This window comes from Maylandia zebra, linkage group LG23 (assembly GCF_041146795.1).
Source record: "Maylandia zebra isolate NMK-2024a linkage group LG23, Mzebra_GT3a, whole genome shotgun sequence".
Classification (NCBI taxonomy): domain Eukaryota; kingdom Metazoa; phylum Chordata; class Actinopteri; order Cichliformes; family Cichlidae; genus Maylandia; species Maylandia zebra.
In genome coordinates this window covers 32,742,593-32,767,041 of record NC_135188.1, presented here as the reverse complement: position 1 = coordinate 32,767,041, position 24,449 = coordinate 32,742,593, and the positions used below count along the sequence as shown (strand labels likewise).

The 24,449-nt window shown below is 39.2% G+C and overlaps 1 protein-coding gene across 1 annotated transcript in view; it reads right to left on the bottom strand.

The window, feature by feature from the left end:
• xirp2a (xin actin binding repeat containing 2a) overlaps positions 1 to 21,006 on the bottom strand; it is a 77,529-nt gene extending 56,523 nt beyond the window's left edge. The window contains exon 1 of the mRNA XM_076880561.1: positions 20,675 to 21,006. Coding sequence (XP_076736676.1) covers positions 20,675 to 20,875 — 201 coding nt within the window. The 5' untranslated portion in view covers positions 20,876 to 21,006. The remainder of the gene's footprint in view (positions 1 to 20,674) is intronic.
• Between the last annotated feature and the right edge of the window lie 3,443 nt (positions 21,007 to 24,449).

The following is a 24,449-nucleotide window of genomic DNA, read 5'->3' as shown; positions in this document are numbered from 1 at the left end:
TAAAAGCTTCCATCTCAGCAAGTATAAGGTGAGTCTCTGTGCCCTCCCCTAACTCTGCATGTGTTTCATGTCCTCTAGGTTTTAAATGAAACAGAATAGCTCATTTAAAACTTACAAAGTGCTGTACTTGTGCCTGGTTTATAGCGAGTCGGTTTAGGGGCCTGCCAAGAAAACAAGCCAGTCACACATGACTCACTGTTTGGGTACTTCAATTTATATTACAAGATTTCTTTGACGGCAAATGGTACACACATGAGTGAATCTGTGCACAAAGACATGTGCACTGTATTTACACCTACCATTCAGCCACATGCACGCTTGCTCTAATGCTCCGTACTGAGTGTTTCTGGCCGTGAAAGCTGCCTTATGGGTTCGCTGGCATAACATACAAGTGGCCGCTCTCAAACATGACTCACAAGGCTCAACAACAGAAAACAAATCACTGGTCAAGACTAAGCCAATCAGTTGCTTTGGACGTGTTTTTCTAAACATACATGAGCTTCTCCAACAAGTAAAAGCATTGATCCAGAGGTCGTTGCAGTCATTTCAAATTCTAAGGGAAAAGCTTTATAAAGCTGTCTCAATGGATATTTTGAAGCCTGGATTTGGGGGGTTGTTTTGCAGTTGCTGAAATGTGTGGAACTTACAGCTGAAGTGCAGTCTTCAGTTTAATTTTGTTCAATTTTTAGCTGTGTTACAGTTTATGGCTGGTTCACACAAGCAAAGTCAACAGGACCACAAGTGAAGTAAACACTAGAAAACATTGGTGATGATATTCCTTTATGCCAGTGAGGTTAAAAAATAAAGTGAGCTATAGTTTACTTTATGCAATTAAAAAAGAGTGCCTATTCAGTAAAAAAAAGGGTAAAGCCTGCTGTTCCCTGGTGTGTTGTTGCAGCAGACCCAGATAAGAAGTAACGGGCACCACTAGACATTTGTGGGAAAGAACCCAAGCCAAGCACCAGCTATGAATATATGTTTTCCATATAAACATATATGGTAAGATATCTATCTATCTATCTATCTATCTATCTATCTATCTATCTATCTATCTATCTATCTATCTATCTATCTATCTATCTATCTATCTATCTATCTATCTATCTATCTATCTATCTATCTATCTATCTATCTATCTATCTATCTATCTATCTATCTATCTATAAATAATCTTCAGGACTACAGTAGTTCTAGCAGCTTTCCGAAGGACATCCCAGAACTCTTCTTTGGATCTTGGATGCCTTTTCTTCCATTCCCCATCAAGGTTTTCCCACATTGCTTAGCCAGGGTTTGATGTCCAAGCTCTTGTGAGGCCAATCCGAGGCTGATCATGTTCCATTGTGCATTTTATAAATCCATCTGTCCATCCATCCATCTTCTTCCGCTTGCCCTCCAGGTCGCGGGGCAGCAGCCCAAGTACAGAAGCCCAGGCCTTCCTCTACCTACCCACCTCCTCCAGGCTGGCCTGGGAACACCTTGATGTTCCCAGGCCAGCCAAGAGATATAATCTCTCCAGCATGTCCTGGGTCGGCCCCGGGGCCTCCTCCCAGTGGGGCATGCCTCACCCAGGAGGCTCCCAGGAGGCATCCTTGTCAGTTGCCCGACCCATATCAACTGGCATATCAAAAAACCAGCCACCTTTTGGAGGAAGCCCATTTAGAGGAAGCCCATTGTATCTGTGATCTCATTCTTTCTGTCACTACCCATAGCTCATGACCATAGATGAGGGTAGGGACGTAGCTTGACCGATAAAATGAGAGCTTTGCTTTTACACTCCGCTTGCTCTTCACCACGATGGACCGGTACAGCGACCGCATCACTGCAGCAGCACCAATCCTTCTGTCGATCTCTTCTCCCGTCACTCATGAACGAGACCCCGAGATACTTGAACTCCACTACTTGGGGCAGGAACTCATACCTGACCCGGAGTGCGTACTCCACGCTTTTGGAGGTGCTAATTCTCATTCTCACCGCTTCACACTCGGCTGCAAACCGTTCTAGAGCGATTTTATAAATCCAGGTATGCTATTACTACATTAGCAGCGTTTTTGGAATCATTGGCATGCTGGAAAATATAGCAACTGCCAAACAGATGCTTTCTAGATGGTGTTGCATGATAGATCAAAATCTGACATTTTCCTATATACTTGCTTCCATTAATTTTGACGACGAAGATTTATGCTTTAACGATTCATGAAAAAAAATCATTTCAAGAGAAATGAGGGGTGACTCGAGACTTTTGCGAGTAAATAGTTTCTGTAGTTGTTGTATTGTTTAACACACTAAAATTATAATATAATTTCAGTTTTAACAATTTTCAGATCACAGCTCTGCAACAAACTGCTGACCAGTTAGAGCGTACCCTGCCTTTTGCCCTATGACAGCTGGGATAGGGTCCAGCCATACCCCATGAGCGTGAACTGGACAGGTGGTTAAGAAAAGAGACAGATGGATGTTAAAAGGGCAACAATATATTTTACATACTTTGCTTTCCCTCTCTTTGAATGTTTATTTATTTTTTTTTATTTTTTTTTAACAAATAATTGTACTTTCACCTGATGTTTTGGGATATTCTACCCTACTTTGCTTAAATGCTCATAAAAGTATCATGTATATATCTGAGAAAATCTTACCTTCCTCCCAATCAGCTAGTCAGATTTCAGATCTACACGATTTCAAGTAGTGGGTCAATACAAGTGATTGATAAAAGGTGTTACAAGCAATTTATATAACTTAAAAAAAGAAACAAATCACCTAAACTCTCAAAGTCATACTGAAATAAAACTGCATTCAACTAAATAGGCGAGATATTGTCTGAAAAACAAATAAACTGTTCCCTGTGTTAAAATGGAATATTTTGATGATCTATCTATCCATACTGACACCGTCTTTATGTGGGTATATGTGACTTTTTGGTTCCAACAATTTATTTTTTTGAGCACATCTTATAGAGAAGTTCGTCACTATTGCTTTGTTAATTATGTTTATCAAGCCGAAGAAAAACAACTGTGCTCAAAAGAGCCAGAAGAGAGTGGGCAGGTTGAGTATACTGCCAGGACTTTGTGTTCAGCAAAGTAATTGACAACACTTCTCAAATTCAAAGTCTGAAAGATGAAGTTCTGATGGGTAAGCAGTTTGTGTTTTGTTTTTTGTTCTTTCATTTTGTTCATACAGAAATGTTCCACTGTTTCAATAGCTTGTAGGATGGCTATACGAATTTCTGAAGGCATCTTTTAGAGCATTTTTATTCTTGAGTGTCAGGAAAATTGATAGTGACCAGAGAAATTTGAATACTCAATTTAGCTATACTAAAATAATATTTTTAAAAAAGGAAACTTTCATAAAACCTGGCAGTGTACAAAGTCACTTTCCACACTGATCCCTGGGCCACCATGGTTCATCAAAACAAAAAGCGTCACTCATGAATAGCAGATCTTAGCAGCATGTTACCAGTCAAGATTTATGGCCAGAGGAAGAAATGCTAAGAGATGATAACTAGAGAAAACCAGGATAAATGAGAACAGCATCTCAAAACAATTCCTATGCAGCCAATTCAAGAAATTCCCAAGATTAAGACAGACTGTCTAAAGGTGGGAAGATTGTGTGAAAGACAACCTCCAATGCTTAGCCATCAGCAGCTGGAAATAGTACCAAGGGACAGCAGATGGAGACAATTAGTGTGAGAAATGCAAAAAAGCAGCTCCATGCCAAGACAGGTTGCCAACAGTGCCACAGAGTTCCCCGTTCTCAGATCTGACAGGGATTGGATTGAACTTTATTATTATCTAGTTAGTGAATCCAAAAGGATGCCAAACAAAACAAATGATACCATCTGTTAAAGAAACTACACATTAAACTCATGTGTGTTTGCCATACAGGTACAGTGTTGTAAAATTAGTGTGTCAGCATGCTGATGTTTAAAGGATCAAAATATCCATCAGGAAATGTGTATTAAATGTATGGAACATCAACAGTTGCTGAGACATTTTAGGACATACTTCTCCTAAAATAAGTCCAACATGACTTTTTTTGAGAACTACTTAAAAGCATTGATAGATTAAATAATAGGAAAGTATGTGTGCATGTTTCCAGCCAATATGTACACTGATTACCTGACTGCAGTATGTGTGGGTACATACACGTTTACCAAAATGTCTTGTACACAAGATTAAGACTGATTGTTCAATCAGCATCTAAATGATTTTTAACTGGAATCCTTCCAATCTCATAAAATGATGTTCTCGAAAAGTCCTGATAAACAGGTTTGTTCAATTTTTATATTGACAGAATCAGGTATCGAATATGAGTCGAAATAATAATTAAGTTTTTCTAATAACTTGAAGGCAGGTGTATTCTTTGTCTGCATAAGTGTTTCTCTGGCAACTCCTTCCCTTGAAAACACTAGTTTTGAAATCTCCTCTTAAATCGAAATTGTACAAATGTTCAAAATGCCTGATGTCCTTGTTCATTTGGTCTCCAATGAAAACAAAGGAGCATCAATGGAGTCTTCAAATGACGTTTGCTGCACTTCATCTAAGATGTACCCGACTCTGCCGCGCTGGCTTAGCTCAGTCGGGTGAGCAGGCGACCATATGCCACATAGCTGAAAGTGGCCGGCCCAGGTTCAAAGTCTGACCTGTGGCCCTTTGCCGCATGACTTCCCCTCTGCTTTCCTGTCTACTTGGGGTGTATCTATCCAATAAAGTCAGTTAAAATGCCCCCCAACCCACCCAAAAAAAAGAAGATGTACCTGAATCAGCTGTACATTGTTTTGAAGACAGAAAAACAAATGGCAGGAAGATCTTGTAGACTTTCTGAGATATTACTGGTCCCTTTAGGGATATAATGCCTGTCCTTTGATTTTCAGATGGCCTTCATCTATTGCTTTCTCCTTTTTAGTTAAAGAACACCATTCCCATCAGTCCCTCTTTCTTTCTTTCTCTTCTCTTTGACTGCTGCTTTCTTTTCACCAGTGCTTTTGTCTCGGTGTCATAAGTGTTCCCTTTTGCAATCTGCAAGAGGTATGAAAACAATTTATTTTATTTTCTATCCTCTATAACTGTCCTCATCCTGATGAAAGGGAGGCACAGTGAAAACCACCCACATTAATATTTCAGGCACTCATGGGCAAAAATGGGCACAAAGCAGACATGGTCCAGAAACAGAGTGAGAGGAGGGAGGGCTGAAGAAGAGCACCAAAAAAAGGCAGAAGAGAGTGAGTGAAAAAGTAAATCATAGACTGAGAATGGCACCGCATGGAACATAAAAACATTGGATGAACAACAGAAAAGAGAACAGAGGGGGCAGAGAAGGAGACCACAGGGGTCTGGTTTGTAATAATGATTGAAGTTTTTCCACCAGGGCCAGCTGGGACCAAAAAGCTTAAGTAAAAGGCAAACACACAGACTTGCTCATAGTGAAACGCTAGAGGTGGACAACTGTAAAATTGAAAGATTTTGAGAGACAGGCAGGGGAAATAATGCAGTAAAAAAGAAGAACGGATACACAGACATGTAATAAATAAAACATGGACCAAATGATCGTCATTCATGATGACAGAACAGACTGCAACATGCTGGTATTTTCAGATTGGAGCTTTCTGGTTTGATATATGAGGAAAGGGCACATTCAGTTATATTGCTGCTCTGGTTGCAGCATATGCTTCATTTTTCTCTCTGGAAGTTATTTTGACACAAAACTTCAGTGGTGTGTTTTCATCCCATCCTGTGTTGTTGTTTTTTTTTTTGGGGGGGGGGGGGGGGGGGGGGGGGGGGGGGGTTATTCTGCATGATGCAACATTAAGTCAGAGTTTTCCCTCTGCAGTATTTGCGGTCGGGTCCTGTCAAAATTTTCTTCCTCACTGTCTGCCTGATGTGCAGAACTTCTTAAATTATTTATTTTTTTAAATTCTTTTAAGCTTCTATTTTTTTCACTCAGCAAGATAAAAACAGGATGAGACATTTTTTGGAATAATCACTTTGTATATTTTGTGACACATTCTGTCTTATTTTCTAAGTACTACAGTAAGATTAATGTGGATATTACTAACTGGATTGGTACTACAGAACCTTTCTACTACAAGTGTCAGTCACTTTCATGTAACATTCACAGACAATTCAATGGCTGCATCAGGGGCGCCAGTTCAGTATCTGCAAAGATTGCTACAGCTGGGGATCAATTCACCAGCTTTCCAATGGGTAGATGACCTACTCTACCACCTGAGCCACAGCCACCACAACAGAACAGATGAGATCATTGAGATGATGATATGAGAACAGATGAACTATTAAGTTCAATGAAATTGTAAAAGTAAGGGTGTAACTAATGAGCGAGACTCCGCTGAGGTTCATTAGCTTGTAAACTTAGCTTATTTAGCCAGACCGTACATTCACAAGACAATTTGTAATACAACAGCCAAAGTCCCTGGGTCAAACCCAGGCTGCTGCATTGAGCTTTGTGGCATATGGTAATCAACTCAGAGAGTTAAACTGTCACCAAACGGCACAAATTTTGAACTGGACACAAAACTGACAGAAAAATTAAAAACAACACTGGGTTGTTAAATGATTTGCTGGTTACTACAAAGTCTTTTTCTTTGTTCTTTTAAGAAGTGGATCCAAAAATTAAGTTATTATTTCTTTGTCCCATTAATATACATTAATGGGACAAAGAAATAATAACTTAATTTTTCCAACACAACAGGAAAGCTTTGGAAATTAATAAAAAACCTCTTTGATGAAATTATAGATTTTCATTCATTTTTTAAAAAGAAATTGTTTTTAAATGTAATGTAATGTAAAGAGTCAAGCCACAAGGCCTTTTTCTTGATAGATCTATAAAAGATATATAAAAGGGAGTTTTTCCTTCCCACTGTTGCCAAAGTGCTTGCTCATTGGTGGTCAGATGATTGTTGGGTTTTTCTCTGTATGTATTATTGTAGGGTCTACCTTAGAATATAAAGCACCTTGAGGCGACTGTTGTTGTGATTTGACGGTGTATAAATAAAATTGAATTGAACTGAAATTGAATTTAATAGATAAGACACTAGGAGAATGGTGGATAGCAACTATAAAGTTGCATATTGTGAGACTGTACATTGTAGATCCAAATTTTACCAGTTAGGATTTTCCATAAACGCCTGTCATCTATGGAGCACACACTACCAACTGAAATTAAATTACACAGAGATGAAATATTTTACAGTAAATGCCAAAGATCTGCAAATCAGATTTAAAGCCCTTTTAATGAATTATACACATAATTTTTTTCGAATTTTTTATCATAACATATTTGAATTTGTATCGTCTTATGTATATTTAATTGTTACTGCGGATTTTTCCCCATTTTTTTTTATTGTTGGTAGTTTCATGTCTATAATGTATGTTACTCAATACCATAAAATGTTATTTTTTTGTTTGTTGTGGATGCAAAAACCCACAACACACAAGGACAATGGTTAGTTACTAGCAACAGATAATAAGCTCTCTTTGGAACACCTGCAAAAAACATTGTTTTGGAACTCTTGGAACTTTTATTTGATAGGAACGAGTCTCACACCCAGCTTTTTACAAACTGCCATTTGGGCGGGACTCTTGGCCAAATATTCTCTGTAGAAATGTTTGCCTGACTCCTGGTGCCAATGTAAGAGGTTTTCCTTTGAACATGTAATTAACATGAAGATTTATTTCTCTTTTATCTCAAACCATGATATTTTCCATTCCCTAACTAAAAAGCCACTAAAAATATAAGCCAAAACTGCCCACTTAAACCAGTGTTGAGCTTGTGTCTTTTGGTGAAGGTCTGGTGCTGCCATCCCACACACAGCCCAGTGTGGACTTTGGTGGGTTTTTATATTTTCTCATCTGACAATACTTTTCTGTTGTGCTGCTGCCAAAAGGGTATCCATTGAGAAGCACTTATGATCTAGTGTTAGTATGTCACAACCTGGGAATGGTAATGTGTGGAACAGGAAGTGGAACAAAAGAGTAACTCAAGTTTTATTTACATGATTCAAATACTGTGGTAGACACAAGTTTGCTATGAGCTGTTTACTGTTAGCTTGTCACTTCCACAGCTGGTCTGTCACATGTCTTTTTATCTACTTAACCTTTATTTATATGGTAAATGGTCTGGTTCTTATATAGCACTTTTCTACTCTATCTGAGCATTCAAAGAGCTTTACACAACATCATTGTACACCAGCACTTCCTTATCTATGCTTTTTTCTAAGTTCTTCCTATCGAATTAGATGTCTCATTCTAATTCACATGCATTCATACTGCAATGGATGCATCAGAGTAACATGGGGTTAATATCTTGCCCAACTTGGCATGCAGACTGGAGCAGGGCTGGGATCAAACCACCAGCATTCCGGTTAGTAGGTGATCTGCTCTACACGTGTCAGTGTGTAAGCCAATCTAAAAAGAAAAAGCCAGGGTTTCCAGGGAATTGCATGTAAACTGTGTGCAACTCATTACTACTTTTTAGTCACCAAACTAGGTTGACAGCTAACCCACTGATTAGCTCTGAGGGCTCCTGCTTCCTTATCCCTTTCCAATAAATCTTAATTAAATGAAATGATGTCAATTCCAAAAACAATACCTGGGGGAATGGGGCGGAGGTTGGGACACAGACACAGACACACACAAAAGCTCCAAAAAAATTGTGGGGACTAATGTGACTGATTAGAGCTAACATGTCCTGGCTGCTGGCAGAGAAAGTCCTAAGAGTAGGCACCAAGCTTCAACAAACAAATCTGAATTGCAGACAAATTGCACTCTGCTGCCCCCAATGCAAACCGCTAGCTGTACATTAGGGTGTGGGTAATTTAGCATCCAGTTCCAACAGTTATTAGCTAGTATCACTGTGGGATGGAAGCCATAAGAAAAGACTTATGGCTCACAGAGACTTAGCTGGGAAACAAATCTGTATGTTTACATACATTATAGAAGAATAAATACAGGTAACCCGGCAGTTATAGGTCATTACAGTTTTTCTCAGTCGCTTTGGTGCGTTTCTCAGATCAGAATTGAAATTCTCATAACTATTAGTTCAACCTCCACAACACTCAGTCATTTGTGCACATCATAGTAGCAATTTCTCCTCTCTCTGAACAAACTGCAAATGATTTTGGACATGAATCAGTTGCTTCCATACATTTCCCTGCTGCTTTCTGACATTTCCATTTGCTTATGTCATGTCAGTCAAAAGTAATCATACCTATGGATGCTGAATACTCGTTCCCAATAAAACTAATAGTCATACATCCATTGCTTGAGTCATCACACACAAAATTGTTGAACTAGTTATCACATGCCAAATATTGGCCATCTGTCAAGCAAATCCTATACCTTTCTGTATCATTGTTCCTGGAAATGTCTCCGAAATTGAACAATTGATCTCAGGTGAATTACAGCTGTCACTCATGAGGAGGCGTGTGAAAGTTTAGTTGTAACCAATGACAAACAACTTGTTCACTGTCAATTATGGATGAATCCTGTGAATCCCCAATTGGCAAGCATATATAAACTGCGCAGGAGCTAGTGTGTACCATTTCTACACTTCTGTGACACAAAATGGAAGGTCAGCACCGTGGAAGAGGGGTGAGGATGCGGGGAGGAAGGGGAAGGGGAAGAGGGAGAAGAGGCAGATATAGGCGGATTCCTAATGAAATAAGGGCTACAATTGTGGACCATGTTGTCAATCACGGCCTCACCATGGAGGAGGCTGGTCGAAGGGTGCAACCCAATATTGGAAGAACTACTGTCAGTTCAATCATTCAAACATTCCGTAGGGAAAACAGGTATGCAAACAGTAATACACTGTACTGTACTGTGCCATCTCAGACACATCACATGTTACTGTACTGTATTTGCAATTTCACAAAAAGTTCACTCTGCACCACATAGGATTGTAAGACAACCTCGCGGAGGCGGAAGAGGGCCCCTTTTTACCCCACAGCAAGAAGAAGCCATTTGTGCAATGGTCATTCCAAACAATGCAATAAAGCTGAGAGAAATACAAAGCGCTGTCATAGAGAATTACACGGTATTTGGCAATATTGAATCTGTTTCAATTTCAACAATTGACAGAGTACTCAAGAAAAATGAAATCCACATGAAGCAATTGTATAAAGTGCCATTTGAACGAAACAGTGACAGGGTGAAGGAGATCCGTCACCAGTATGTGCAGGTAAAGCTAGTCTTCTATGTTCTGCACTGCAAACTGTTTTACAGTACTTCGTAGTTTCATGCAGTACACTTGCAATTCCACAGCACATACTCTACAATGTGTTTTACCAAATGCATGCATTACTGTTTGTTACTGTACACAGGCATATTGTGACATTGCATTTCTGTCTCTCTCTAAAGCGTGTACTGGAGCTGGAAGCCAGGGAAACACTGCACACATTCATATATGTTGATGAGGCAGGTTTCAATCTGGCCAAAGGCAGAAGGCGTGGAAGAAATCGCATTGGACAGAGGGCAACCACTGAAGTCCCTGGTCAGCGCGGAGGGAATATTACCATGTGTGCAGACAACGGCGTCCTCACCCATATCCCCCTTCTTGGTCCATACAATACCCAACATCTCCTGACATTTTTAGACACTCTTTACAGGGACCTAGTCCCTGAGAATGAGAGAGGTGGAGGCCAACTCAGCAAGTATGTTGTTGTCTGGGATAATGTCCGTTTTCACCACTCCCATCAGGTCAGAGAGTGGTTTGCAGCACATGACAGAATTCTGGTTGAATATCTCCCTCCATATTCCCCATTCCTTAATCCAATAGAGGAGTTTTTCTCTGCCTGGAGGTGGAAAGTTTATGACCGGCATCCACATGAGCAAATGGCCCTGCTAGCAGCCATGGATGCAGCATGTGACGACATCACAGCAGGGTCCTGCAGAGGATGGATTCGCCACTCCAGGAGATACTTTCCTCGCTGCATTGCGAGGGATAACATCTGTTGTGATGTAGATGAAAATATGTGGCCAGACAGACAGGAACGTCTGGATGTGCCAGCATGATTTACTGTACTGTTACATGTGCTGTTTATTGTTCACATTAGTGCACAGCTCTACCAAATGGGTGATTTTATGTTTACATGTATTCTACAGTGAACAAGTGACTGTAGCATATTTTTCTTTTGCACAATTCTGTAGGATTACAAACACTTCTACACAATGGAAATGTGAAACGTACGTATTCAGTGTCTCAGTTACTCCCAAGACTCCCATAACATCTACAGTGACTTTACTGCACATTTCAGATGGCTGTACAGGTAGGCCATAGTGCTGTCGTCAGCATTTTCAGGTGTCACCAATTGTTTTTGCAATGGGAAACACTGAAATTATAAACTGTCATAGTGGAAACATGACAATGCCATTTGACTATCTTGTTCATAAAGATGGTGTCAAGACTTTTCATTTTGATGGCACTGACAGTTTCATTGACATGGATACTTGCTTTTGAGGTATGGATAATCAATTCTGTGCATGTGACGTGCTTTTGCAGGCTATCCACTAGGTTTTGCAGTTTGCACTAATTGTTTTGGGAAATGCACTAACTGCTGTGCAAATGTTAATGGTGTTCTGAGGAACGCACCAAAGCGACTGAGAAAAACTGTAAATCACATTAAAAAGTGATTATAAGATGTATGTTCCTATATTTGTTTGTAGGTCTTTGACTATGGGTGACACCGAGATTGTGGAGGTTCAACCTACACAGATGCCAAGACACTCACTTTCTTCCATTTCTCTGAAAAAGATCATAGTGTCAGTGATTGGTTGAAAAGTCATCTTAAACACAAAAAGGGAGAGACAGCAGAGTTCACCATGAAGAAAAACTGGAAAAAAACAAAACCTTTATAAAGTCATGGATGAGAAACGCAGACAAAAGCTTCAGTGAATATTTATCAGTGATTTTAACACTCAGTTTTACTTCAGCGTGTTCATAATTCCACAGCGAAAGAAATATTCTGCTCCCTAGAGCACAACACCAGGGAGCAGAATAAAATTCAAAAATAAATTCAAAAAAGTAAAAAGTAAATCTTAAATCAAATTGAATTCAGAGAGGCAGAGGTCGTACGTACGCAGGAAGGCAGTGGGAGTCAGTCTAGCAAAGAACAGGTGAAACGCGTAACTCCAAAGGTCCACAAGGTCATACAGAAGAAAGCCAAGTAAACAAAGAAAGTAAATGATGGTTGGACTTATTGGAAAAAAGTGTTTCTCACAGAACACAGGTGAGACTAATGAGGGCAGGGTATAAAGATATCATCATCACGGATACCAAAACTAAACAGGAAATGACTTGACGGAAACCCAGCAACTATAAAGTAGTTCTTTGTATGTTACCAATTCTTTTCTACAAAAGAGGCTAAGCTAAAGGATCATTAAAAGAAGCACAACAAGAACAAGAGTCTCTGCAAAGCACTGCCATGAGTGCACTCATGCTGTGTATGCATTCATACAGTATGTAGTCACCATTTAGTCTCTCTGTCTCTTGGCCAGCAGAAATCTTTATTCTGCAATCAAGGCTTTTCTCCCCTGAATGTCAGTGTTCTCTAACTCGAGCTGAAACCTGACAAGCATCTGCTCGTGTCCAAAGAGAAAAAGATGTAGGGAAATGAAAAAAAAAAAACCTTGTTATGTCAGTGATTGTGCACCCCTGAAGTGGGCCCTGATGAAGCTAATCATTATTGAAACATGAATATAATTTGTTAATCAGACTCTGCTTCACCTGCTAAAATATGAACTCACTCATTTGAAATCTCTTTCAACTCCCACCCACCCCCACTGATTCCCTCTGAATCTTTATTGCTCCCTATCCATCTTCATCTTCCGTACCCTCTGCCTGCCCCTCCCATGCACTCTCGCAGTCCTCTCTTTCACAATATGGCCCCATGCTCGCTGAATGTAAATCATATTTCAGTCTCTTTCATCAGGCGCCTGGCTCTCTAAATGTTCACTGAGCAATTCCAACATAACCAGGCACTACTATTTATACATGTCGACTTCCAAAGAGGCTTGGGATCTGTGTCTGTTTTCAGGCTCCCCCAAATATAAATTAAACCATGTAAATGACATAGGCTACATGCCTAGGTCATATTTTGGGGATTTAAGTCTATAATTATGTGAGCGAGTCACACAAGATCATGTAGATGAGCAAACTGACTGCTATATTAAAACAAGAGTCACCTAAGCTCCGTGCATATGGGCTTTCTCAACAGTAGGTGGGCTGATTTTAATTTTGCCTTCCTTGGTTGGTGATTTTAATCCAGTCTAGAGACTATGTGTAAGGAAGGAATTTTCATCCCTCCTGGAGTAATAATTACAGACAAAATTACCTTCTGTTTTTCAGCAAACCCCCTTGCCCCCCTGTAATTTTAATTACATCCGTGAGTAGGGGTTTTTGTTTGTTTTTCCTCCACAGATCTGTTCCTTCTTCCACATGATATCCATACGCTGTGGAATTTGGATTTTGTATGAAAATATAAAAAAAATATCTCGCCAGTCTATCAGAATCACTCCTGTAAACAAAATAAGAATGTTAGGTACAGTACATTCGTTACCACTAATTCAAAAGGACTCTTATGTTATTTGTTATTAATCTCTGTCTCTCTTCCACAGCATGTCTTTTATCCTGTCTTTCTTCTCTCACCCCAACCGGTCGTGGCAGATGGCCGCCCCTCCCTGAGCCTGGTGCTGCTGGAGGTTTCTTCCTGTTAAAAGGGAGTTTTTCCTTCCCACTGTCGCCAAAGTGCTTGCTCATAGGGGGTCATATGATAGTTGGTTTTTCTCTGTACGTATTATTGTAGGGTCTACCTTACAATATAAAGTGCATTGAGGTGACTGCTGTTGTTATTTGGCACTGTATAAATACAATTGAATTGAATTAGTGCTTATTGGCCATTCTAGTAGTGTGTAGTAGGGATAGTCTTCTGAGCCTTTTGATTGAGTGCTGAGAGATTATTTGTTTGGCCACTTAAAAAGATAATATTATTTTTCTGATAGGGTTATTGCAGTTGTAAAGACTAATGATGCATTTTTTCCACTTCTTCCCTTTCATGTTAAGAGTTTAAATGAACATCTACCAAATACAAGTCTGACACTTGGAATAAATTCCAGATCCTTTATCTGCTTAATTTGTCATGAAATAATGAGAGAACGAGCCTCACCTGGGCATCAAACCATTTGCCAGTCAACTGTCCAATTATTCTCTAAAAACTGAAGAGTGTCTTTAAAAAAAATTATTTAAACCCCTTGAATTTAAACTGAAATTCTGCCCTTGTGAAATCGGTCACTACCACAACCAGCTGTTTCTTTCACATGCATCAATCAACACTTTACAAACATAATAGCACAAAGGTTGCATTATATAATAGTATCAGCATCTCTGCAAGAAAAAGAAAAACTCAAATACAACCTGGGTTTTTTGAGGTTGTCCTACAGATGGAGTGTCCTACGTGTTATACATACTTGTGCAGATTTATATTTTTTGAAAGTAAGTAAAAAAAATCTTAGTTTTGTTTCCCTTTAAACTAACAGAAGATATACTGACTATAAACGTCTACTACTTGTAAGCATGGCCATGTTTGCCATTATATTTGTCGTTTATATTTTCCAGTCAAAGATTTCGTGTGACTAAGTATAGATTTACAGAGCTGTTAGCATAGCTATGGCTTAACTGTAACCTCCTCTTTATTCTCTGCATTTTCAATGCTCTAGTCAACAGGTTTACAACCACCTAATTTGCATTGTGCTCCTTATCTCAGGAGCACTTCCTCTTTTGTTTCGCTATGGCAACAATGATTGGGGTATGTGCAGTGGTGCACTTGCAACGCCACACTGAATTTTTCAAAGAATGAGCCTTGAGGTCTTGGACTGTTTATCACACATGCTTTTATGGGGCTGTGCATATAATACTGGTTTAGAAAAAAAGACCATGTGAGTCACACGGAAATCTGTATGGAAAAAACAGAGAACTGGAGATATGCATTCATTTCCCACACATGGAAATTGATTATCATATATTGGAAATGTACATATGATACATTACAGTACCTATAGAAACAACCTTAACAACCACAGACTTAAATAAACAGAAAATTTTATACTTGTACACTCCATAAACAAACCAAACAACGCTAGGAAAAAGACTCCTTTGAGTCAAATAAAGCAGAGCGATTTAGAGCTTCTGTTTGGTAGCGTGTGACTATTCTCACATCCAAGCAGACAAGCAACAAACCTTCATCATCATGCAGCAAGACTAGCAACTCACACACACATGCCTGTGATGCCAGCTCCATTAAAAGATTTGAATCAGAGACAAAATAGATGCCTGGTAAAGTGTTAATGGAATTTTTACGAGCCCAATGCACTTGATAAAGACGCTAGCATCCTCATCAAGTCTGGATTGATTTCTTGCAGGGACATGTTGTGGCCCTTAGTTTATTTAATATTTAATTAAGTGCGTTTAGGTATGGTGGTGCATATTGATTGATCTCGTCTTTTTATTTTGTGGAAAATGGTTCACAATTAAGCAAAAGGCAGTCTCATTTTTCAGCTTTCAGCATGTCATCTGGCACTTTACAATGGGATTCCTAAGTGTGACAGAGTGGCAAAATCCCACTCACTTAAAAGCAGGCAAAAGACGACTTTAAAAAAGCAGCACAAATGAACTATATGAAAAGCCTAATGCATTGCTTCTTTTACTGCCTTTCATATCAAACACTCTTTGAATAAAGGTCTTTCCTCAAGAGTATATCGTGAAAGCTTTAGAGAAAATATTTCCAACTATTGCTTGAATCAGTCCAAATGTCTGAGAGTGAGTCAGTGACAGTGATGATTTAGGTTATGAAAATAAACTGGGGGAACATTCCAGACCTCTTGTGCCGCTGTCCGAATTTATGTAGACACAGTTTGAGCCAGAAACTAGAGACCATGAGACCTCTGCCTAAAAAAGCTTAGACGGCTCTCTATCTTTAACCATGTTATCCTGTTACCCAGCTGTGACCAGGATTATACCATAGTATGAAATCCTTTTAAACTCTGTTATGTTGGGTTTAAAATCCACCAGATGCATCAGAATTAAATGTTTCACCGTTTATGTAAATCCTGATAATCTGACAGCCTTAGACAAATAAAAAGGCCATTTTAAGACATCTTCTGGGATTAGGAATCAACTGTAATTAGCATAGGTGATGAGCAATTGTCTCACCATGATAACTTCCTGATTAAGACCATATTATTTATCTTTCTTTGCACACAGTTTGACCTATACTGTGACTGCTGTGAACCTCAGCTTACCTCCTCAGTCCAACAGATGTTACACTGCCACCCACTGGCAAACAGCGGCCATCGCATCATGAATGAGCACCAACTCATGGCATGAAAGCCAGAAAGCCATGTGTATACATTTTAACCATCTAGTGTCCTGGTCAGTGGCCTACATTTGTGCATATATACAAAGCCCATTCAAGCTTTAAAGAGTTAAACATGACACAGCACCACCACATCTGTTTAACATCATTTCACTGTTATGCCGATGACTGCCAAATTTATTTGACACTAAAACGCAAGGATGCCATCTCCATAAAACCTCTCTTGACATGTCTAGATGACATTAAAGCTTGGTTGGCTCGAAACTTTTTAAATTTTAATAAAAAGAAAACAGAAGTGTTGGTGTTTGGACCCAGTGGTCCCTGTGAGTCCTCCTCTGTTGTTTTAGGATCCCTGGAAGTCTATTTTAAATCTGTTGTTACTGACCTTGGTTTTAAGTTGGACAGTGATTTTAAATTGGACAACCAAATCAGAGCAGTGGTGAAGTCCAGTTTTTATCATTTAAGGCGACTGGCAAGACTAAAATCTTTTCTTTCGAGGCAGCACCTTGAAACAGTGATCCATGCTTTTATTTCTTCCCGCCTGGACTACTGTAACTCACTTTATGTGGGGGTCAGTCAGTTATTGCTCTCACGTCTGCAGCTGGTTCAAAATGCGGCTGCACGACTCCTAACAGGAACTCGAAAAAGAGAGCATATAACCCCCGTGCTGGCCTCTCTGCACTGGCTGCCTGTGTCTTTTAGAGTTAATTTTAAAATTCTTATGTTTGTTTTTAAATGTCTACACAGTCTTGCCCCGCCTTACCTCTCTGAGCTTCTTCATCCCCACATACCCTGTCGGTCTCTCAGGTCAGCTGACCAGCTGCTCCTGGAGGTACCGAGATCCAGGAGGAAGCTCAGAGGGGACAGGGCCTTCTCTATTGTGGCTCCAAAATTATGGAATAATTTGCCCATGCATGTTAGAGAGGCCCCTTCACTGTCCACTTTTAAATCACGTCTTAAAACCCACTTTTATTCCTTGGCTTTTAACCTCAGTGAGACTTAGTTTCTTTTTTAATGCAGTAGTTATTTAATTAATGATTTCACTCTTCTTTTATTTGTTTTTTATTTATATCTCATGTAATTTTATTTTACAGTTCCAATGTACAGCACTTTGTGTCAGCTGTGGTTGTTTTAAAGTGCTTTATAAATAAAGTTGATGATGATGATGATGATAAAGCATGTGTTTATTCTTCCTTGTGTGCACAGTCATGACCAGGAGGGCAGGCAGATGTTGTAAACGCAAGCCAGTATCCCACGCATACTACACAACTGCAAAAAAACATACTCCTTGCACAATAAAACCTTACATCATTTCAAATCCACGATTGTTGCGAACAATCCTCTCAGTCCTCTCTCCCCACCAACACTGTGGATTCTGGCCACGGCTGAGCGACCACCCGGGAATCCATCACACATTGCTTTTGCTGACCATCGAATGGCATTGTGCTGTTTAAATAAATGAAATGGAGCGCAGATAGAAAAATGCTGTGCATCATCAAATATGAAGCACTACAATATAGATAAGCTGGAGATGAGGTCAGGTTTTATAGCCAGCCGGTTGCAGAGAGCTAGTCCTCACTCTCTCTGGGAATCTGGGAATACTGCCCATATGCTCCACTGACACTGACTACAGGCTTGTTTTTTTTTTTTTGTTTTTTTTTCTACGGAGCAGATTATGAGCACTCATGATACAGTGCCAAGATACAGCATGTGTAGCAGTGCCAGCTTATGACACCCAGACTTTTGACCAGCTGTACAGATTGTTACCTAAAAAGAATGTAAATAACTGATCCATTTTTGTTTTCTTAGAGAGACACACGTAAGAGAGAAATATGTTTGAATATATATATATATATATATATATATATATATATATATATATATATATATAGAACCAACTCATAATTAGAAGACTTGAGTCTGATAGAAAATTTTGCAAGGTGGTAACCTGATTAGTTAAGAAACAAAGAAAGACAAAGGTAACTGTTTCCCAGAAGCATTATGGTAGCTGTCTTTACTGGAAGTAGACTGTAAATACAGTAGTAAAATATGCAAAACTCTGTCCTAAAAAAAACTCTTTTCTTTTATCTAGGGATGACAACTGAGAACTGGTTCTTGTGGGGAAGAAACTAAGAATTCCAATAATTCCTTGGAATTTTTTAGTCTGCGTGCCTATCAATTCTACAGTTGTGCTACAATCAGCTGATTTCAGTTTGTGTGGTGCGTCTACAGCGTGATTATAGACATTAATTTTAGTTTTACTGCACAAAATAACGGGAGCAATTATTATTTAGCAATAATATTAGCATACTTACCCAGTATTTAATATTGCAGTCATGTAGGAAAGTAATTATTTTAACCAAATATGAAATTTCATACAGAAAAGTCATAACAAACCCTAACATGTTTTTATTTTTTAAGCAGCAGTTAATAATTAGGAAGGCTGTTGATTGGTATTGCAGTTCTACCTCTAATTGAGGTTTCGCTTTAGAAAACTTGTATATATTAATTGTCTAATAAAATTACATTAATATTTATGTCACACTCTTTCTTTGAGCAGAAAAATAAGCCATGAACACAATACTGACGTTTTAAGCTCGTTAATAAAATGACAGTAAATTTAAAAGAAAATCACAGTTTCCCCTCCTGCTTTGTGATACTGTATTGATTATGTTTAAAAATGACTTCTGCTTTGGTCTACAGTGAAAAAATACTTCTCTCTTTATCTGCTGAATGCTATTGTTAGCTAGTAGCTATTAACAAAAACAATATCCTGCTACAGATGTAAAATGTGCTAACGGTAGACATAAGCATAACTGAAGCAGTAATGCGTATGGATAAAGAAGAGCAAGCATGTGTCTCTTCATGTTTGCCACTACAAGTCACTTCTCTCACCTTACAAAGACTCATTTAACGCCTTGTTACAGAAAAACTCTTTGCTGAAACAGCTTTACTAAGCCAAATACTACAAGACTGACTGATAACACTGAGAACACATGTATCCACATTTCTTTGTGTATCAAAGCCTAGCACCATTTTCCTAATGGTGAGATAACAAAGTTTTATACATGGGAAACTGAAATGCAAGAGCCAAAATAAAGCCAAAGTGTAGGTGTTAATTCCTGAGATTGTTAGAGGTCAGATAAGTGTAGTCCACACCGCTCTGATTAAGAAAAAAATAGGGTATACTAAAAGATAAACTTAAAAGCTAAAGAAAACGTCTGAAGATGCTATGGTTAAATCTTGACTTTAGTGATGTACCTCATTAGTCACAGACATAAAATGTTTTCATCTCAGGGGCCAGGTGTGAATTCTGATGGACCCACCTCTCTCCTCTCTTTCTCTCTTCTCAGTCTAACACAGAAGCTTCACGCTGCTTCCAGCAGCAGCCGACATACCAATTACAGGGTTATTTTTAAAATCCTGCTTAACCATAAAGCCCCCAAAATAGGTCTTAAATAACAGGGTGTCAAATATCAGTGCATCTCTGCCACCACTCGGCACCGTTGTATATTTAAAAATACATGGTCCATAATTCATCAACTGTTTTGGATTTTGTTGCCTTTTATTTTATGCATTTGGAATAATTTAAGGGGTTTGAATTGGTCTCTAAACCACATTAGGAACAAAAAAGTAGGTCATCTGGGCCTTTTTGTCCCATCATCAGACATTTGGTAAATGGGAGCTTGTCTCATAATGGAACACTTCAATTCCAACAGACTTAGATTTTCCCCTCAGAGAAGCCAGCTTGGATGGAAAAACAAAGCTAGAGAGAGAAGGCCGTCCTCCTCTTGGATAAGGAGACGTGTCCTAGAAGCATTTTCCCCCAGAATCAACAAAGTGATGGAAACTCCAAACTGCCAGCAAGATAACTGTACTAAAGTAAATAGAGAGATAAACAGCACTGTGTGTTTTCTTTCCCATTATATCCAAAAATAAGTCACCAGTAAAGGTCAGCTCCTGCCAGTACATAAAGAAAGAGAGCTACAGTCTGCAGCAGTGAAATCTGCATAGTGTACACTTTCACTCCACATAAACTTGATGGCTTTTGCCTGAAGCATGACTTCACAGTCATGTTACCACTACTGACTTTACATTTTTCTGAAGGTTGCAAGAGCTTTTCAATTTGTTCAAATGCGCATTGCATTAAAGCCATCCATCTACCTGACACACTCAGCAAAAAGTGGCAGTTACCTATACCACTTATTTCCCCTGGAGAAAAACGGATGTCACTGCTCACAAAAGTGCAGTTCACATTGCAATATAAAGACAAAACTTCACAGTCAAAGTACTTACTGTGTTTCCTACAGCGGGCTTCTCAAACATCCTCTTCAGGCTATCGAGCGGGATGTCAAACCTCTCAATCCTCTTAGCCTGTAGGTCCTCTCTGAGCACCGGATCATCTGATGCTTCTACCTGTAGCCCAGAGGGACTCTGAGAAACGGAGCCCGAGGTCACACTCGCCACCTCCTCTCTATTTCCTGATTGAATTTCCATTGTTGTAAAGAAACCGTACACCCCCACTACCTCTTTTCTCTTCAGGTTGATGCACTGAGGGGAAGTCTATTGTGTCAGGTGAGTCAGGAAGCGAGGGGGGTATGAGAGGATGAGGGACAGAGATGAGATGTTACTCGAGTCCTTCTCTGTCTAGAGAGCGCTCTGGGTTGTGCAGGCACAGTAAGAGGCTCGAGGAAGGAGGAGGAGAATAGCAAAAGTTTACAGGGAAAGTTTTTCCTTTCTCCTCTGCCCTCGAATCACTCATGCTCACAGAAGACTAGGTAAAGTCACATGTTTACAAAAAAGAGAAGCTGTCTGCCTGAGAATAAAGAAGCGGGAAATGGGACAGGGAACCCTAACCTTCTGTTAAGTTTCTTCTTTAACAGCTTAAAATATATAGTTAATAATGTTCAAATAGCTTAAGGATTCCTTAATTACATTCATAATAATACATTTACATTATATTTAGATACATTTTATGGCAAATGTATCATTTGACTCGTGTTGATTGTACATATAAAACAGACTTTTGTGTAAGGCAAAGATGTAAAGCTAAACCATTTGTGCTGTTTCAGCTTCTGTGTTCTGGTGTTTTAGATGCTATCACAGTAAATGTTAGAAATGACACCTGTGCTTTTCCAGGACTCACATTTGCCATCCGCCATGAAGTTCGTTTTGTCATCAAGAAGGAGGTCCAGCTAGAAATTTCTGTGAAAATGCACAAATCCATGTGCACATTTAGCAACTTAATTTCTCTTACACTTGTTCATTTCTGTAGTTGTGCACGACTACTAATTAAATATAAGCAGTGGGATTGTGAAAACCTGAAAACTGACTGTGGGTTTTCACAAAACTTGCAGCTGCTGCAAATGCATTTTAGAAACTCCTCCAAAATAAAAGCTTCCTGGAAGCACATAAGGGTTCCAGGTAGGTTTACTCCTATTTGTTTCACAATCCTTCAGATTTCTCACTGGTCACTCAAGTCACTGATTCAAATTTTATGCTCGTGCTAATAACTGAGAAGCACATGCTGCGGCTGGCCTCAAGCCACCTGTTGATGGTTAAACTATATATAGCCTGAACTAACAAATGTTCTAACACTGAGCTGTGTGTAACATTTCCTTTGTAACCTTCATCAAATGTGACATTTTATATCAGTTCTGAAGAAAACCAGATAACCATAGAGACAAACTGGTTGATTTTCCTGCTATTTTTATAGATATAACACACACCATTGACAACTGTGGGACCACAAACCAACCCCAGCAGTTTTCCAGGAAGCAGGTTAACAGCTTTTTGCCTCACCCATCCTCCCGTTGACACCAGGTCCGGGGAGGGTAGGAGAGCCTATTATTTCTGAACAAATGATGGAAGGCCCTTAACACCTAAGCTGATGGCCCACGCTGCATCCATGAAGGCAAATATATTGTTAATGTTTCAACAACTGCACCACCTCTTCCCGGGGAGTGTTTTCCTTTACTGACTACTAACACAAAGAGAGAAATGAACACTTTAACTCAGTTTCCTCTTGCACTGCTTACATTTAACTTCTGAAAAATTTATTTCAACTGTCTCATCCTGTAAAAGTGTCATTTCCACTATGTTGTCCCATGTTTACACTCTTAATGGGGAGCAAGGGAAGCACCTGGAGTCACTGTTTTCACCTCACATGAGCTGGCAAAGCTGAGCAGGAGGCAAATGGTGAAGAACAGAGTGGGAGGAGAGAGGAAGAGCCACGAGAAAAGCTTAGTTACAGGACTAGATAGAAAGAAAAACAGTAGTTATGTGGCTGAAACAGGGAGTTACAGCCACAGCAGAAACATCAATACACAAACAGAGAGAAAAGAATCGAGAAGCAATCCAGATAATCCAGTCTTAATGAATGAGTGGTCATGATATATTCATCTGATAGTACTTTAGAGGACACAGTATCACTCTATTTATACCAGCAGCACATACATTATTCAGAAATGGCCAGAGTGTGTCACTTTCTGCTGGATCCTGTGTCCACTGAGGCCACTCAGCTTACTGCAGTTACTCTGATATACACAGAAGAAAAGAACTACAAGTGTAGTTTTGTACCTGATTAAGCCACTTTCTATTTCCAACGTTATTTCACTTCTGCAAGCGAAGGTCAGTTTTAAAGAAAATTGGCCACTGAGAACATGTTCTGGACTAATGAAGTAGTTAAGAGTTTCTGTGATATGCATCTTGATGTGTAGCATAGTCAAAACAGATAGAAACACTCACATATGCACAAGCTTATACACACTGTTTGAAGTGCAGGGATAAGTAGAAGGGGACACATAAAGTCCCCTAACACAAAGTTTTAGAGAGGATTTTCTTCATTAGCAGATGATATAAGGGACATTATGGTGAAGATTCAGCAGGGTACAAACACTGTCTGCTTCTATTAAAGAAAAGATGCTGCTGGTTGTGTGTGGGCTCCCTCGCTGGTTTTTGGCCAAGCACTCCAGACGACTGTATTTAGAGGACAGGCTGAAATATGATTCTTTTGATAAGACAAGAAGATGGAAGCAGCAATTCACATTTTATTTTTCTACAATGCCACAAATTATATCTAGACACAGATGTCATATATTCCAGTAAACCACTGAATGATATTGCTACCAAATACGAGCACTTAGCATAGTTTAACATGGCACCACTTAAAGGGTCAAAAGGTCCTTCTGGTTCTCAAGAAAAGTCTGGAAATGTAGCAGCATCCCACAGCCCTGATGCCTTGCTAAAATGTCACCTCAATGCACATTATTTATTATTGTTAGTTTCTTTATGTTGCAGAGAATGCCTAAAACACCCAGCATTTATTGATTGATTGTGATGTTCCTTTTCAGCTAAAGATAAACGGCCTTTGGAAGGCCTGGCTTATCCTGCATTATTATACTCATAAATAAACTATATAAACTGTGATTCAAGTGACTAAACCTGGAGAGTTATCATCTGTACCTCTCTAGCTGCTGGCTTCTTTTAGCCATTTGTTTTAATTTCATGGATTTATACTAGTTTGGTTCTGTCTTGCATGAAAACCTTTCCCCCGACACAACAGACCTCTGGTTTATGCAATGAACTCACTTTACCTTAACACCAGATAACTACATTTAAGAAAGGGAACTTTTGCTGTTTGGGCACCCATGGGCAGCTTTTAGGGCCTCTGTAGCTAGGATATGTTCAAAACAAGGCAAAACTTCATCAGATGATAATCTATGCCTTTGACCAACTTGTATTTAATGCCAGTTAAATTAGTACAGTTTTAACAAATTTATAGTGGAATAAAATATACGTCTAACTTCTAATCTAAAACTAAATATTTCAATTTGAATTCTAAGTTTAATGTAAAATAAGCTGGATCAACCCATGGGCAATTAGGACCTGTGTTAGCATCTACTGAGTGTTGGCATGTTTTAGCCTTTCAGATACAGAATTTCAGAATAAACAGGCACTATTGGGCACTGTGATAAAGATGTGACAAACATTCTGACAAACCTACTCTACACTGTCTTCTCAGGACCAAACAAACTTAATCAGAAACATATGCTTTTCTAACCTTTTCTAA